General features: G+C 44.8%; 1 protein-coding gene across 3 annotated transcripts in view; it reads left to right on the top strand.

Annotated features, from left to right (window-relative positions):
* The window catches only part of CDC7 (cell division cycle 7), a 30,399-nt gene extending 15,664 nt beyond the window's left edge, over positions 1 to 14,735 (top strand). For all 3 annotated transcript variants that reach the window (XM_087719320.1, XM_087719319.1, XM_087719318.1), the window contains 6 exons: positions 274 to 517; positions 2,234 to 2,329; positions 4,626 to 4,789; positions 6,420 to 6,502; positions 7,424 to 7,573; positions 14,326 to 14,735. In XM_087719320.1, the coding sequence (XP_087575446.1) occupies positions 274 to 517; positions 2,234 to 2,329; positions 4,626 to 4,789; positions 6,420 to 6,502; positions 7,424 to 7,573; positions 14,326 to 14,720 (1,132 nt within the window). In that variant the 3' untranslated portion in view covers positions 14,721 to 14,735. The remainder of the gene's footprint in view (positions 1 to 273; positions 518 to 2,233; positions 2,330 to 4,625; positions 4,790 to 6,419; positions 6,503 to 7,423; positions 7,574 to 14,325) is intronic.
* The last annotated feature ends 426 nt before the right edge of the window (positions 14,736 to 15,161 follow it).

The raw sequence follows: 15,161 nt of genomic DNA, 5'->3' as shown, positions 1-15,161 counted from the left end.
CCCCTCCCCCCGGCTCCTGCGGCTTTGCGCCTTCGGGATATCGCTAGGTTGGTGAGTGGCACTGCCTGGCTGGAGGGGGGGTTGTCCAGGGGGCTTATTATTGGGGGAGGGCGTATATTTTTGCCCACAGGAAAAATATGGCATGGTCTTGTTATCAGGACATGTCGTAATTTCGGGGAAACACGGTACTATTAAACAAGGAATAAGTTGTTAGATTCTGTTAATAGGAAAAGTGAGTATTATCATTAACTTCATGTTTTTAATTGTCTTCAGATATGCGTTGGTTGACTTTGGCTTGGCACAAGGAACTCCTGAGACAAAAGTGGAACTTCTTAAAGTTATTCCATCGGAAACTCAGCAAAGGAGTTCTGCATACAACAAATCTCCGTTAACCGTGGGAAGCCAAGTTACTTCCCCAACATCAAGGCAGCTCGTTCATCAATCAGCTACAAAAACAGCTAATAAAAGGCTTTCTTCCATTTCACAAACACAGATTAAACAAGGACACAAAAGAAAGGTTCTAGTTTCTTTTCTTTTTTTTTCCCCATAATTTTGCTGGATGGATTTATTTAATAAGTAACTTTATCCAACAGGGGGAGATATAATACCAGAATAATATTTCATTCTGTTTCAGAGTTTTTGTATTTGTATGAAATGTTGAAGGAATATCTATATCAGATATCATACAAAATTGGATTTTGTTACTCTGAAATAATTATCCTTATATAGTATTTTATATGAGAGTGTTGTGTATTAATGGGTTCCAGATTGGTTACTACAGAATAAAAAAATCTGGGTCTGTTTCATTACATATCTTTTCATATTAAGGTGTAACTGCTCCAAGCATTATCCTGAATGATTATGGGGTTTGTCTCAGCAGGTGGCAATGTATGACCAACCAAATATGGACTTGGAAAGCAAGTTCCTATCTCATGTATGGTGAAGTGGTTAGGCTGTTATACTGATATTGGGTAGACCCGGGTTAGGTTAAGTTTATTTATAGGGTTCTGATCCACCTCAATCCCAGCAGCTTACTAAGTGCCTTTGACCCCAAGTACAGTTTCTCAGCCCATCTACCATGCAGATTGATTGGTTATATGTCATCAGGTCACAGATACTTTTCAGGATGATCTGACCTTAGCTGGTCCTTCAGTTTTTCCACCACCACTATAATTGAGTCTATTTACATTATTGCTGGCAATTTCTTCCCTTTCCTCTGACTTTCCCAGCATGAGATTTTGCTTCAGAAAACTAGATTTTCACACAATTTCTCCAAAGTAAGATAATTTGGTCATTTGTGCCTCTTTGGGATGATTTATTCAGCTATGCATTTGTTTCTTTTCATGGCTCTCCATGGTTTTTTCAGAAGTCTTCTCCACTGCTAATGCTCAAAAGCATTACTACTACTTTACTTTTGCTTCTTCAGAATCTTAACTTTCACTTGTACAGAACTCTGTGTTGCATGGAGTACTGTAGCTCAGGGATTCCCAACCAGGCCACGAAAGAGGCAGGTGAGCACGTGCAATTTCACTTGCACGACCAGTGGGTAAGCGTGCACGCAGCTCTATTTGTACAGGTGGTGGGCGTGCAAATGGAGCTGCGCATGCGCCCGCCCGCCACTTGCCCAGAACCATCCCCATCTCTTTCGCAGGTCCACAAAGCCGAAAAGTTTGGGGGCTGCTGCCATAGCTTGCACAATTCTGATCTTTGTAGGTACAGATGCATCATGGTCTTTGAGTAACTTTTGCAAGACCTTTGTGATTGGTCTGCCAAATTCTAGCTATGGTGTGTTTCACAAAGCTTCCTTTACTGTTAATGGTGAATCCTAAAAGGCAAAAGCTATCCATTGTTCAGTACCATCATCGTTAATTGTAAGGTTTGTTTGGCCTGGCATTAGTTTGATCATTACAGTTAATTTTAGTCCTATATTTTTACCATGCTCCTTGCTTTTCATTAATAGATCTTCTAAATCTGTTATATTTTTGACTATAAGAGTACTATCAATAGAGCACAGGTTCTTCTTGGTTCTTCTTCCAGTTCTAAAGCCATGCTAATTTCCCACTCACTCACAGGGATGTATTTGAAAAATGGGAGGATGGATCATTATGACTTCAGCCTTGACTCCTGACTAAAAACAGGATAATTGATAAACTACAGAGGTTTTAGTATTTGCTCATTAATTATTGCTATGAATTAGAGATAGAATCCTCATTGTCATTTCTTGACCTCACAGGAGGATCCAGACTGTCATTGTGTTCAGCGTTCGGTTTTTGGGGAGAAAAATTTCAACGTACGAAGCTCAGCATTTCAAGGCCGTTCCACAGTTAAAGTAAGTATTCTTAATCACAGATAAATCCAGTGCATATTCAGAGGAACAGTTTGTCTTTGGGAAACCACCATTCATTAATTCAGTGTCCCAAGTTACAACGGTGTTGAACAAATGGTAATTATGTCTAGTTCCCAAACTTGCATCCATTGCAATTTCTCTTCAGTCACGTGATCAACATCTAGGCATTAGGCAGCCCACCTGCACTTGTGAGTACAGGGGTGGTTTAATTTCTCCCACCTATCTCCCCTCCCATCTCTGCCCTTTTGGCCACCCTGTACTCTGCCACCTCCCCTGGCCCTGTGCCACATCAACTAAAGGGCTGGGATATTGGAAGCTTTGCACCTGGGAACTGGCTGCAGCATGGAACTTGTGGCAGTACTTTGTAGGGATGGCAGTGCTAGTGGTGCCAGAACTGAGTTATAGGCTGAGGGTCATGGTGGCTGGCCTTGATTGGTAAAGTTCGGAGGCGGTACTTTAGTCCTACCATGTTTCCCCGAAAATAAGACAAGGTCTTAGTTTCTTTTGACCTGCGAAATATGGACTTGGCCTTATTATCCGGGGGGGGGGGGGGTCTGGTAAGTGGGATGGGTGAGAAGCGAGATGTGCACCTTACCTTTCAAGCTCCATCACTTTCCTTGCCGTTATGTCCAGAGAAACATCTTTTTAAAAAACCCTTCTTGTAAGTTCAAACGTCTTGAACTCGCAAGAAGGTTTTTTTACAAAGTGTTTCCCTGGACACGACGGCAAGGAACGTGATGGAGCTGGAAAGGTAAGATGTTCTGGGTACAACTTGGGGGTTGGCAGATGGGGTGGGGTGGAGGCTCCTGCAACCCACCCATTCCCGGTCAGAACTGCAAATCTCCGTTACCTTCCAGAGGATGAGGTGGCAGGAACCAAGCACCTTCCTGCGCCTCAAAAGCAGCTTTGCCCAGGTGCTGGTGCGGAAACTGGTTATGGCCGTGGCTACTGGCAGTGTGAGGGTGTTAGTGGTTCCCGACCTGCTACAGGTCAGGCAGACTGAGGCACTGAAATTGGCTGCAGGTGGCTGCCATCTGCTTCATTATCAGCGCTGCGTTCTGGCACTGATGCAGAGCCGCCTGGAGATCAGAGCCCGGCAGCGGCGAAAATGCTCAGGCACCGGTGGGGTGAAGTCCCCCGGCAGCCAGGATAGGGGAGAGCGACAGGTGGCTCTTCAAGGCAGCTGCCCCATGCATGCCTGCACCACCGCCACCACTTCACAAATCGAAACGGGCCCACCGGTGGGCAGGAATTCTGCCTTGCCAGGAAAGCTTGGGGTGGCGGCTCGCCTCCCAAATAGCCAAAGAGGTGCCCGCCGTGGAGGCAGGAGGCACTGGGTTCAGGCCCGAAGCCACCGTCAAAGTGTGAGACCTTCACACTTCACACACAGGCCAGGCAGTGCGCACAGGCCAGGCAGCAGGCTGCCGAAGAATCCGTGGATCGGCTGGGCGTGGCCCGACTCTGAAGGGCCACCGCGAGGGGCATTGAAATTACTGTAGCCTTCCCTGGATAAGATCAGGTTCATGGCAGGGTCATTTTAGTAGTTGGGGGGGGGGAGGCTTATTTTAGTCCATGTCCTGCAAAGCTCAATTGGGCCTAGTATCAGGGCATGTCCTGTTTTTGGGGAAACACGGTAGTGTCATCACCAAGGGAGTGCCACTGTGTAGAGTGGCCAGAAAGGAAAAGATGGGGCGGGGGGCAGACACATGGGTGGATGGTGTTCAAGAGAAGGCATAGGCCCCGGGCTGGCAGGGACCAGAGTGAATCCTTACCTAATGGCCATCTGGGATTCAGTTAATACAACAAGGACTGCTGTGGTTGTTGTCACTGAATAATGCAGTCATGGATGTCATGCTTTACAACTGCATGGCTTAATTCTGGTCCCAATTAACATACTCAACCAAGGACTACCTGTAGATTGACTCATCCTTCCATCCTTCTGAGGTCAGTAAAATGAGGACCCAGATTGTTGGGAGCAATATGCTGACTCTGTAAAACTGTTTAGAGAGATATAAGTCTAAATGCTAGTGCTATTATAAAACTTGAAGCCTAGATTGGTTGAGTTCTTCTAAGCAATTAGGGAATAGGGCATTTTATTTGTTTTTTTTTTAATCCACATTATTTGGTATGTTTTTTTGAGTAAGTTTTTATAGTTAACTCTTTTAAATAGTTGTGTATTAGTGTGGCAAACTATTATCAGTCTCATAAAATAAATCAGTACTGTGTTTTGAGTATGCCTTGCATTAAACATGCAACTTTTATTTTACTGTTTGTAAAGCAACCCAGGATAATGGATATTCCAGTGAGGAAACTGTCGGTGAAGAAGAAGGCAACTTCAGTTGTGAATAATGGTTTAGGCAAGAAAGCCGCTAGCAGCACCCAGGCTCACTTGACCTGTGACTGTTACGCAAAAGATAGCGTCTGCACCATTTGTCTTTCAAGGTAATTCATTTTTGATGCAGGAAAAAAATATTCACTCTGTTGCCAAGCAGCATTAAAATTATGGATACATTAGTGGCTTTGCTAAGCACAGGCTACATTTAGAACCTTGAAATACAACAGTGGGGGGGGGGGAATCAAACACTTATTTCACCCACATGCTTTTATAATGGCGTACACTTTCCGTACAAGAATTCTAAACACCAATAAAGATTTGAGCCCCTTTCAGTTCCATTTCTTCATTATAGCGATGTCAGTTTGGGAGGATGTCAGATAGAGAACGCATAGGTATAGAAAAGTAGATTTATTATCTACTTGCTACTCCTTTCTATATAAACTGATTTAGTATCAGCTAGATATCTGTGGAGATTCCCAGTAATCCAGGTCATAGTTGTCCCAAAGGTGCTTTTTCGAGAAGCCTTTCTGGTTTTGATGTTTCAGAAGAGCTAAAGAATCTTCTTGGATGAGAAGTGAAACATCTTCAAAGAAAAACCAGAAAGTCCCGTTGCCTCTTGAAAAAGCACCTTTGGGGTATCAGCTAGATAGTTCATATAAGTATCAAACGACAATCGTAGACATAAAACAGTAGAAAAAATAACGTCAAAAATCTAGGATAAGCTTAAAGAGATAGGTTCTCTAGAATCATAATGCTATAACTACAGAGCAAATCATTTTGCAATTCTATTCATGAATATTATGTAAAGAAGTGTGAGCTGTATGTATATATTCCCAACAGGGACGTGCAGTCACTGGGGGCAGAGGAGGCGGGGCCTCACCAGTCTCACGAGGAAAAGGAAAACAATTTTTAAAATAATTAAAAAGGCCAAGGTAGTTGCTGCCAGACTCCAAGTCACAGTGACTCTGAGTCTGCTTAGTGCTAACTGTAGGGGGAGGCGAGAGAACTATGGGTCTCCTTTGCATAAGGAATTTTTCGCCTTTTAAGAGTTAAGCAAGGGTTAAAAAGTGAAAAATTCCGTATGCAAACGAGGCACGTGATTCTCTCGCCTCCTCCTGCAGAGGGCGCTTTGTTTAGAGGCTTTTTAAAAACATTTAAGCAGAGTCATCCACGTGGTGAATTTCCCAATATAGGAGAAGTAAACATTTTAAAATGTTGCAGCCAGAAAGCAAGATATTAGAACAATCTTCCTTAACATGGTGCCTCTGGGTGTGTGACATGTTCAATTTTTAGGCTTCCAAATTGGCCTTTGACTGTGCTGGCAGAGAATTCGGGAGTTGAATCGCAGAATGTTGGAAATCTGTCCTATTATCTTGCTAGATGTCTAATAACACCATGTGAAAGTACATCCTAGATCAGGCCCGCACAATATACAGGTAACATGTGCCCCACCAAGCAGCCTTGTGTGGCCTGTAGACCTTTTTAATAAAAAATAGTAAACTTACAGCAATCACAAACAACATTCTATCACCAGCGGCTCCAGAATTTCCACTGTTCCCCAAACTACATTATCATCATTCCAGTAATTTCTTTGTGTGGCCCATGAGGATTTTTAATGTATCCATACAGCCCTTTGACCTCAATGAGTAGAGTGGGCCTGATCTAGAAAGTACTTTGGTTATGGGATGTTCTAATTGTATGCTACTACTTTTTAATTTTTTTCTATTTAACCCCAAGACGTCAGCAGGTTGCCCCAAGGGCAGGTACTCCTGGATTCAGAGCACCAGAAGTATTAACAAAGTGCCCTAATCAAACTACAGGTACAATAAATCACACAAACTACTTAATCTATTAAAGCTGTTAAAATGTTGTTTTGTTAAAACTTGTTAACTAAAATAAAAACCTTAGATGGAAACTATCTCTATCCAAAATATTTACTACGATGTTTCTATTTTAAACAAAAGAGAAAAAGTAGAAAGTTCAAGTGATTTTAGTTTTGTGCTGACTTTTTTAAAGCCCTAGTTCTGAATATATAGCATTCATTAGCATGCTGGCAAGCTTAATTATAATATTCTTGCAGGCAGATTTTTTTAGAGTTTCAAACTGACAAAAATATTTGTTATTTTTAAGCAGATGGAAACTAGCTGTTAGATAAGGAACTTAAGCATTTTGGGAATATTAATATTACCTCCACCTGTCTGTCAGAAAACCTCATCTAAATTGATGCTGTTTTAGTCAGCGTATCTGAATTCTACAATATGTTTTCTTTTTTAAAAAAAAACTGCTGCTGCTGAAACAGTAATGTCTAATGTCTATTGATGTCTTTTAGGATCAATACTTTTATTGCAATGAAATGGATAGTGAGGAGGCCACGTTTCCTCCTAAAAAAAAAAGTCATATACATTCAGGCTTATGAGAAACATTTTGCTATCACTTAATTTTGAACTAATTCCTTCATCGATCTTTCCGCAACGGCTTGTTTTACCCTTTTCTCTTCATAAATTGCATTGAATATTTATAATTGCAGATCCTTTGTCCTTGCTTGGTTCTTCCTGAAGTTCATTTGGGAAAGATTATAAAATATGAAAAGCCAAAGAAATCCTGGGAAAGACAGCAGTCTTATATTTAACTATATAACATACTATATATAATATGCTTTGACTCCTTAGATTGTTTTTTTAACATTGGGAATAAATTGGAACAACTAGTCATTGTTACTAAAGCCTTGCTTCTATTTGCAGCAATTGACATGTGGTCTGCAGGAATTATATTTCTCTCTCTGTTGAGTGGTCGGTATCCATTTTACAAGGCTAGCGACGATTTAACAGCTTTGGCACAGATCATGACTATTCGTGGCTCCAGAGAAACCATTCAAGCTGCTAAAACATTTGGTACGCAGGTTTTGTTATTCTTTTTCGAACCTGTTTGTAACTAATGTATTATTTGCCTATATGTAGATAATTAGGATTATGTTCATGGATTTCTACATAGCTTCAGATAAAATAGCATTGGAATTCATTCATCTAAATGTCAGGACCAAATTCCTTAAATCATGTCAGGCTTCTAAATAATCCCAGAGGAAACAAACATACAAATTAAATTAGCGGCATTCAGTTTGTGAAATGAAAAGACTGCAGGCAAATATGAGGCTAATTAAGTCTAATCAACGTTATTGGCTCTGAATCTCTCCTCCTCAAGCTTTGTATTCTCCTTTCCCGGAATTGTAAACCAGACTTCTTTTTGCTCCATTTCTCAATAGTGGTACAGGTAGACCCTGACTTAATGACCACAACTGAGTCCAAAATTTCTGTTGCTAAGTGAAACATTTGTTTTGCCCCATTTTACAACCTTTCTCGCCACTGTTAAGCGACTCACTGCAGTTGTTAACTTAGTAACAGGGGAAGGAGGGTTCGCTATATTGCAGAGATCCCTCCTTCCGGCCCTATGAGTCCCACTCCAAGGTCAGATGGCGTGAGCGATCAGGACCCTGGTCTCAGGCTGCTGTCGCTAAATGCCAGGTCTGTTATCCATAAGGCTCCCCTCGTCCGGGACTTGATTGTAGACGAGGGGGCAGACCTGGCATGTATTACTGAAACATGGCTGGGCACGGAGGGAGGAGTCCCCCTCGTAGAGCTGTGCCCAGACGGGTTTCAGGTGCTTCATCAGCCGAGAGCCCAGGGAAGGGGTGGCGGTGTGGCTATTGTAGTCCGGGAGTCTCTAGCTCCTCGTAGGATCCCTGCTCCGGAGCTTGTCGGGTGTGAGTCCCTGCTAGTGAAGTTGGACCTCAAGGGTCAAGCGGGTTTGCTGCTAACGTACCTGCCTCCCAACTGCGTTGCAGCGGCCCTCCCTGCGCTCCTCGAGTCAATAGCCGAGCTAGCAATTGAGTTCCCTAGACTAATGGTTCTGGGGGACTTCAATTTGCCTTCGCTCGGCGAACACTCTGATGGAGCGCAGGAGTTCATGGCCTCCATGACAGCCATGGGCCTGACCCAGGTAATTCGAGGCCCTACCCACTTGGCGGGACATACACTCGACCTCGTATTCCTCTCGGAGCAGTGGAATTATGATCTTGGTCTGAGGGGAAGTGAGACCATTCCCCTGTCGTGGTCAGACCACTACCTACTGAGGCTAGACTTCCGGAGGCCAAACCCCCACCGTAGGGAGGAGGAACCGACCAGGTGGTTCCGCCCCAGGCGACTGATGGACCCTGTTAGGTTCCAGACGGAGCTTGGGGTCATTCCAGATGCTCTCGCCCACAGTTCGGCGGAGACTATTGCTGCGGCCTGGCACTCGGCGGCATCAGAGTCTCTTGACCGAATTGCGCCACTACGGCCCCTCCGGGTCAGCGGCTCGCGGAGACCCCCTTGGTTCACCGAGGAGCTCCGCGAGATAAAGCGCCGGAGGAGACGCCTAGAGCACCGGTGGAGATCCGATAGGTCCGTACCGAACCGAGCATTGTTGACAGCCTGCACCAAGGAGTATATTTGGGCACTGAGAACTGCCAAAAGATCACACATTGCCTCCTTGGTAGCGTCCGCCGAGTCTCGCCCAGCCGCCCTGTTTAGGATAACCCGCTCCCTCCTAAATAGGAGGGAGACGGGGAACCCCATACAGGGAAGGGCTGAGGAATATAGTCAGTTCTTGGCGGACAAAATTGCTCGGTTTCGATCGGAACTGGACTCCACCCCTGCAGATCCAGCCGGGACACAGGGGAATAACTTGGTAGACCATCTCTGGGTTGAGTTTCAGGATGTTGCCTCTGGGGATGTGGACAAGGCTATGCGAGCTGTAAGTTCCTCCACCTGTATACTGGACCCGTGTCCCTCTTGGCTGACTGCCAACAGCAGAGAGGTGACACGAGGCTGGATCCAGGCGGTTGTCACCGCCTCTCTTCGGGAGGGACACCTCCCCACCGCACTTAAGGCGGCGGTGGTGAGGCCCCTCCTGAAGAAACCGTCCTTGGATCCAGCAGTTCTTAACAACTATCGTCCAGTCTCCAACCTCCCCTTTCTGGGGAAGGTTGTTGAGAAGGTGGTGGCCTTACAGCTTCAGCGTACCTTGGAGGAAGCTAACTATCTTGACCCCTTCCAGTCTGGCTTCAGGCCCGGTTACAGCACTGAAACCGCTTTGGTCGCATTGACCGATGATCTCTGGAGAGCCAGAGATGGAGGCTATGCGTCCATCCTGGTTCTCCTTGACCTCTCAGCGGCTTTCGATACCATCGACCATGGTATCCTTCTGCGACGACTGCGGGAGGTGGGGGTGGGCGGCACTGTTTTACAGTGGTTCTCCTCCTACCTCTCGGACAGGTCGCAGTCGGTGTTGGTGGGGAGGGAGAGATCGTCCCCGAGGCCCCTAACCTATGGGGTGCCGCAGGGTTCGGTTCTGTCCCCCCTGCTATTTAACATATACATGAAACCGCTGGGCGAGATCATTCGGAGGCACGGGATTAAGTACCATCAATATGCGGACGATACGCAGTTGTATCTGTCCGCCCCGTGCCAACTCAATGAAGCGGTGGACGTGATGAACCGGGGCCTTGAGGCTGTTAAAGACTGGATGAGAGCTAACAAACTGGTACTCAACCCGGAAAAGACCGAGTGGCTGTTGTGTTTTCCTCCCAAAAATTTGGTTAACGTTCCATCAATCAGGCTGGGGGGGCAAAATCTATTCCCCTCAGATAGGGTCCGCAACTTGGGAGTCCTCCTGGATCCACAGCTGAGTTTTGACCACCATCTGTCGGCTGTGACCAGGGGGGCATTTGCCCAGGTTCGCCTGGTGCGCCAGTTGCGGCCCTACCTGAACCGGGAGGCTCTCACAACAGTCACTCGAGCCCTTGTGATCTCTAGGCTGGAATACTGCAATGTGCTCTACATGGGGCTGCCCTTGAAGAGCATCCGGCGACTTCAGCTAGTCCAGAACGCGGCCGCGCGAGTGATCATGGGCGCACCACGGTTCGCCCATATAACACCAATCCTCCGTGAGCTGCGCTGGCTACCTGTTGATCGTCGGGTGCACTTCAAGGTCTTACTTACCACCTATAAAGCGCTCCATGGTAGTGGATCTGACTATCTGAGAGACCGCCTCCTGCCAATTACCTCCCTGCGTCCCATCAGATCGCACAGAGTAGGCCTCCTCCGAATTCCATCCGCCAGTCAGTGCCGACTGGCGACTACGCGGAGGAGAGCCTTCTCAGTTGCAGCTCCGACATTATGGAACAACCTCCCCGTGGAGATCCGTACCCTCACCACAGTCCAGGCCTTCCGCACAGCCCTCAAGAACTGGCTATCCCGTCAGGCCTGGGGATAGGATTACTCTCACCCCGCCCGAATGTTGAGTGAATGTTGTGTTTTTATGACCAATTTCCTTTAATCACGATTTTTTTTCTTTTTAAGTTTTGTCTTGCACCCCCTTCCCTTTATTGCTGTAAGCCGCCCTGAGTCCCCTCAGGGAAAAGGGCGGCATATAAATTTGCAATAAAACTAAAACTAAAACTAAAAATCTGGTTCCCCTATTTTTTTAGATTTTTTAGATTTTATTTGTGATTTATAGGCCGCCCTTTTCCCTGAGGGGACTCAGGGCGGCTTACAATTCATGGGAGGGGGAGTGCAAGACAAAAACATAAGACAATACGTGAATAAGAAAAAATAAAGCAATAAAACACAACTTTCATTCAACATTCGGGTGGGGGCGAATTAAAATCTTATCCCCCAGGCCTGACGGGATAGCCAGATCTTAAGGGCTGTGCGGAAGGTCTGGACGGTGGTGAGGGTGCGAATCTCCACGGGGAGATCGTTCCAAAGGGTCGGAGCTGCTACTGAGAAGGCTCTCCTCCGCGTAGTCGCCAGTCGGCACTGACTGGCGGATGGAACTCGGAGGAGGCCTAATCTGTGCGATCTAATAGGTCGAAGGGAGGTAATCGGCAGGAGGCGGTCTCTCAAGTGACTTTGCTTGTCAGAATATCGCAAAAGATTATCACAAAAGCCACAAAGTCATTAATGGAGTCAGTCGCCAAGCCTTTGAATTTTGCTCATGTGACCATGGAGATGCTGCAACATAAGTGTGAAAAATGGTCACTCTCTTTTCAGTGCCATTGTAACTTTGAACAGTCACTAAATGAATTGTAAGTCGAGGATTACTTGCATTCTCCACAGAAAGACTGCCAGCAGAAGGACTTCAATTCCCAGGATTCCTTCACCTGGCTGACGTTCCTCATTTTCCGTTCTACTTAAGGTGTTTAGTTGTAGTTATCTGATAATCATCCAGAGAGATTTGTGCAAAGTATTTTGCACCAAACATTAGCTTACCACAAAGATCATGATGGGGGAAAATGTTTCTAAATCTGTCAACAAAATCCTATTAAGGCAGAATCAGCAATTCAGTAAACATAGTGCATATTTGGCACTGCAGTGAAAATTAAACAGATAAAATAAAAGCCATAGTGTCAGTGCTGCTTTTGCTGCACTCCAAAGAGCCACAGATATTCAGCTTGAATTCATTTCAGATATGTGGGGCTAATAACTTTTCACCAAATTAAAAGGTTTATAGATGTTCTGACCTAGGCTTCCCAAGAGCATGAAGCAAACGCCTGGTCTTGACAAAAAACCCTTTTATTAATTTACTGTGAATTATGCTCATTCACATACAGCAAAGTCTTTCAAGGGGGATTTAAAATCACATACCTTGTCCGGCTTTGAGACCTGCCAAGCCAATATCTGCAAAACTTGGCAAGGAGTCTCGGAGAGTCATGAGCCAGTTAAGAAAACTAATTGTCTCCTGCAAACTCCACTCCTCTTTCGCTCCTCTTTTATTTCCTCTGGGAGGAGCCATTCACTGTCCACCTGTGGCCTTACTCCCAAGTCGACCCCTGTTCTTTAGCTGTTCCCTTCGTCTGGCAATTCTGCGCATGCGCACACTGGGAACAGGCTCCAGCTGTTCATCTGCCTCACTAATGTCTGACTCTGAAAGCAGCTCAAAACTGGCATACGGCCCTGGCCCCCTCTCTGCCTCCGACACAGAGCCCTCATCAGAGCCTTCCCCAGACTCCAGGACTGGCCCATCTTCCTCTCCAACCTCCTCATGTTCCTCCCCAACCTCTGAATCTGCTGCCAGCTCTGCTGGTGGGCCACAACAATAGATTTCCCCCATATCCATAAAAGCAACAACAAAAAGTACAGACTCACTGTTGATAGTGACAGTTAAGTCTTTGCTCTTGGGTATTGTGTCACCTTGTAGTGTCTTCTGCGCCTCTAATATTAGAATTGCTCAGTAGATCGGTCTTCTGCATCTTCCTTCATAGGATAGTGCAAAGTAGCTCAAAGATATTTTAAGCTTGAAACAGCTGGTTTGAGAATTCCACACTTAAAACAAAAACTTGTAGGTCTGACTTTTATAGGCACAGGTACAGAATAGAACAGGCTGCTTTGTTTAGGCTGTGAAAGAACACATCCATTTCTAGCAACACAGTTTCAAGGGTTTCCAGTTGATGAGGTGAGTGCAGCCATGAATTGCATAGTTGAGGTCTGGCTAAGTCGACTCTTGGCTGCTGTATCTTCACAGTCATGCACAGTGGGACCAACATATGCAGGACAATCAATCCAGAATTCGACAGCATCACTTATTTTTTCCAGGAATACATAAATAACGATGTGAGATGTGTTCCCTCTTTCTCCCTCCCTCCCTCTCCCTCTCTCTCTCCCTCTCTCTCCGTGACGTTATATAGAGCAGTGTTTTTCAACCACTATGCCGCGGCACACTAGTGTGCCGTGACATAGTGTAAGGTGTGCCGTGGGAAAAACACCTTATATATAGTCAATATAGGCACAGAGTTAAATTTTTTTAACATTTTCTAATGGTGGTGTGCCTCGTGATTTTTTTCATGAAAAAAGTGTGCCTTTGCACAAAAAAGGTTGAAAAACACTGATATAGAGATATTGTCTCAGTCTGGTACAATGCACTTGTACTATTGACTACATACTTACCCATAGCTGTGTATCTAATATTTCCAATGAATTCTATAAGAATTCTCCTCCTCCGTATTCCATCCGCCAGCCAGTGCCGACTGGCGACTACTCGGAGGAGAGCCTTCTCTGTTGCGGCTCCGACGCTATGGAACAATCTCCCCGTGGAGATCCGCACCCTCACCACCGTCCAGGCCTTCCGCACAGCCCTCAAGATCTGGCTAGCCCGTCAGGCCTGGGGATAAGACTTTACTTTAGCCCCTCCCGAATGTCGAGTGAATGTTGTGTTTTATTGTTTAATTTATTTTTGCTCACATTTCTTTTTGTACTTGTCCTACACTCCCCTTCCCCTTTTATTGTAAGCCGCCCTGAGTCCCCTCGGGGAAAAGGGCGGCCTATAAATGCATAATAAAATGTAAAATGTAAATGTAAATTGTCTTAGCAATGTTTGCTGTTCTGAATTTCCTTGTGAAATAGCAGTCTGGAAAATCAATTGCCTGCATCTCAGGTTTATACATGTAAAATTTGGAAGAGCAAAATCAATGTTCCACTTTTAAAAACTTGGTTCCACTAAGGGACCAGCGGCTGCTATTTAAACTCTTTAATTGAAGTGTGTTGGACGCTGTTGTAAAAAAAATGGCTGTGCCTTCTGAAGAACCTTCTAACAAGTGCTTTTCATTTAGGTAAATCAATCCTGTGTAGCAAAGAAATCCCAGCACAGGATTTAAAGAAACTCTGTGAAAGGCTGAGGGGGAAAACTACCAACTTTGACAACTCGGCAGGTGATGTACAGATGCATCCTTCTCAAGAATTTCCTTTAACAGTTGGAATAGGCAACGTGTCAGATTCTGCCTTTCATGCATCCAAAAAGCACATACAATATCAAAAACAAAGCACTCACGAAGATGGTGGTAAAGAAAAGAAAACTTTACAAAAGTCATCTGATCCCAAAGGATGGGATAGAGTTCCTAATAGCGCCTATGATCTCCTTGATAAACTATTGGACTTAAGTCCGGCTACAAGAATGACAGCAAAGGAGGCTTTGCTGCATCCCTTTTTCAGAAACGTGAAGCAATAAAAAGACTTGACACTCTATTGTGTGTGTGTGTGTGTATGTGTTAAAATATTAGAATTGGTCACTCTTTAAAATGAAACCAAAAATCTGAGAAATGTTATTTCCAGAGCAGTGTTGGTCTAGGTGTAGCTAAAATAGTAAATATGCTTCTGTTTTTTGGGGGCAGGTTTTTAAACAACTTCAAAGTGCATTTATTTGTTTCCCCGCTTTGTGGTGTGTTCAGAAATGGCAACATAAAATCTATATAATGGGATTGGAATCTGAGAAGGGTTGGGTTTTAGCAATCCTGTTACATCATGCATGTAACAAACCTAATATTTGGTTTAAATTTGGCTGGGGGCAGCTATGATAAATGAATTATTCTGGTAGACAATGAATTAATTATTTATATATTTTAGTCTCACAGATCTGGGAGAATTGATTATTATGATTTGTAACTTTTGC

Source organism: Thamnophis sirtalis, unplaced genomic scaffold (genome assembly GCF_051295495.1).
Source record: "Thamnophis sirtalis isolate CommonGarterSnake01/CBP01778 unplaced genomic scaffold, rThaSir2_p1.2 scaffold_7, whole genome shotgun sequence".
NCBI classification, from domain to species: Eukaryota; Metazoa; Chordata; class Lepidosauria; order Squamata; family Natricidae; genus Thamnophis; species Thamnophis sirtalis.
Note: the sequence above shows the minus strand (reverse complement) of the source record. Positions and strands in the feature narration are given on the sequence as shown.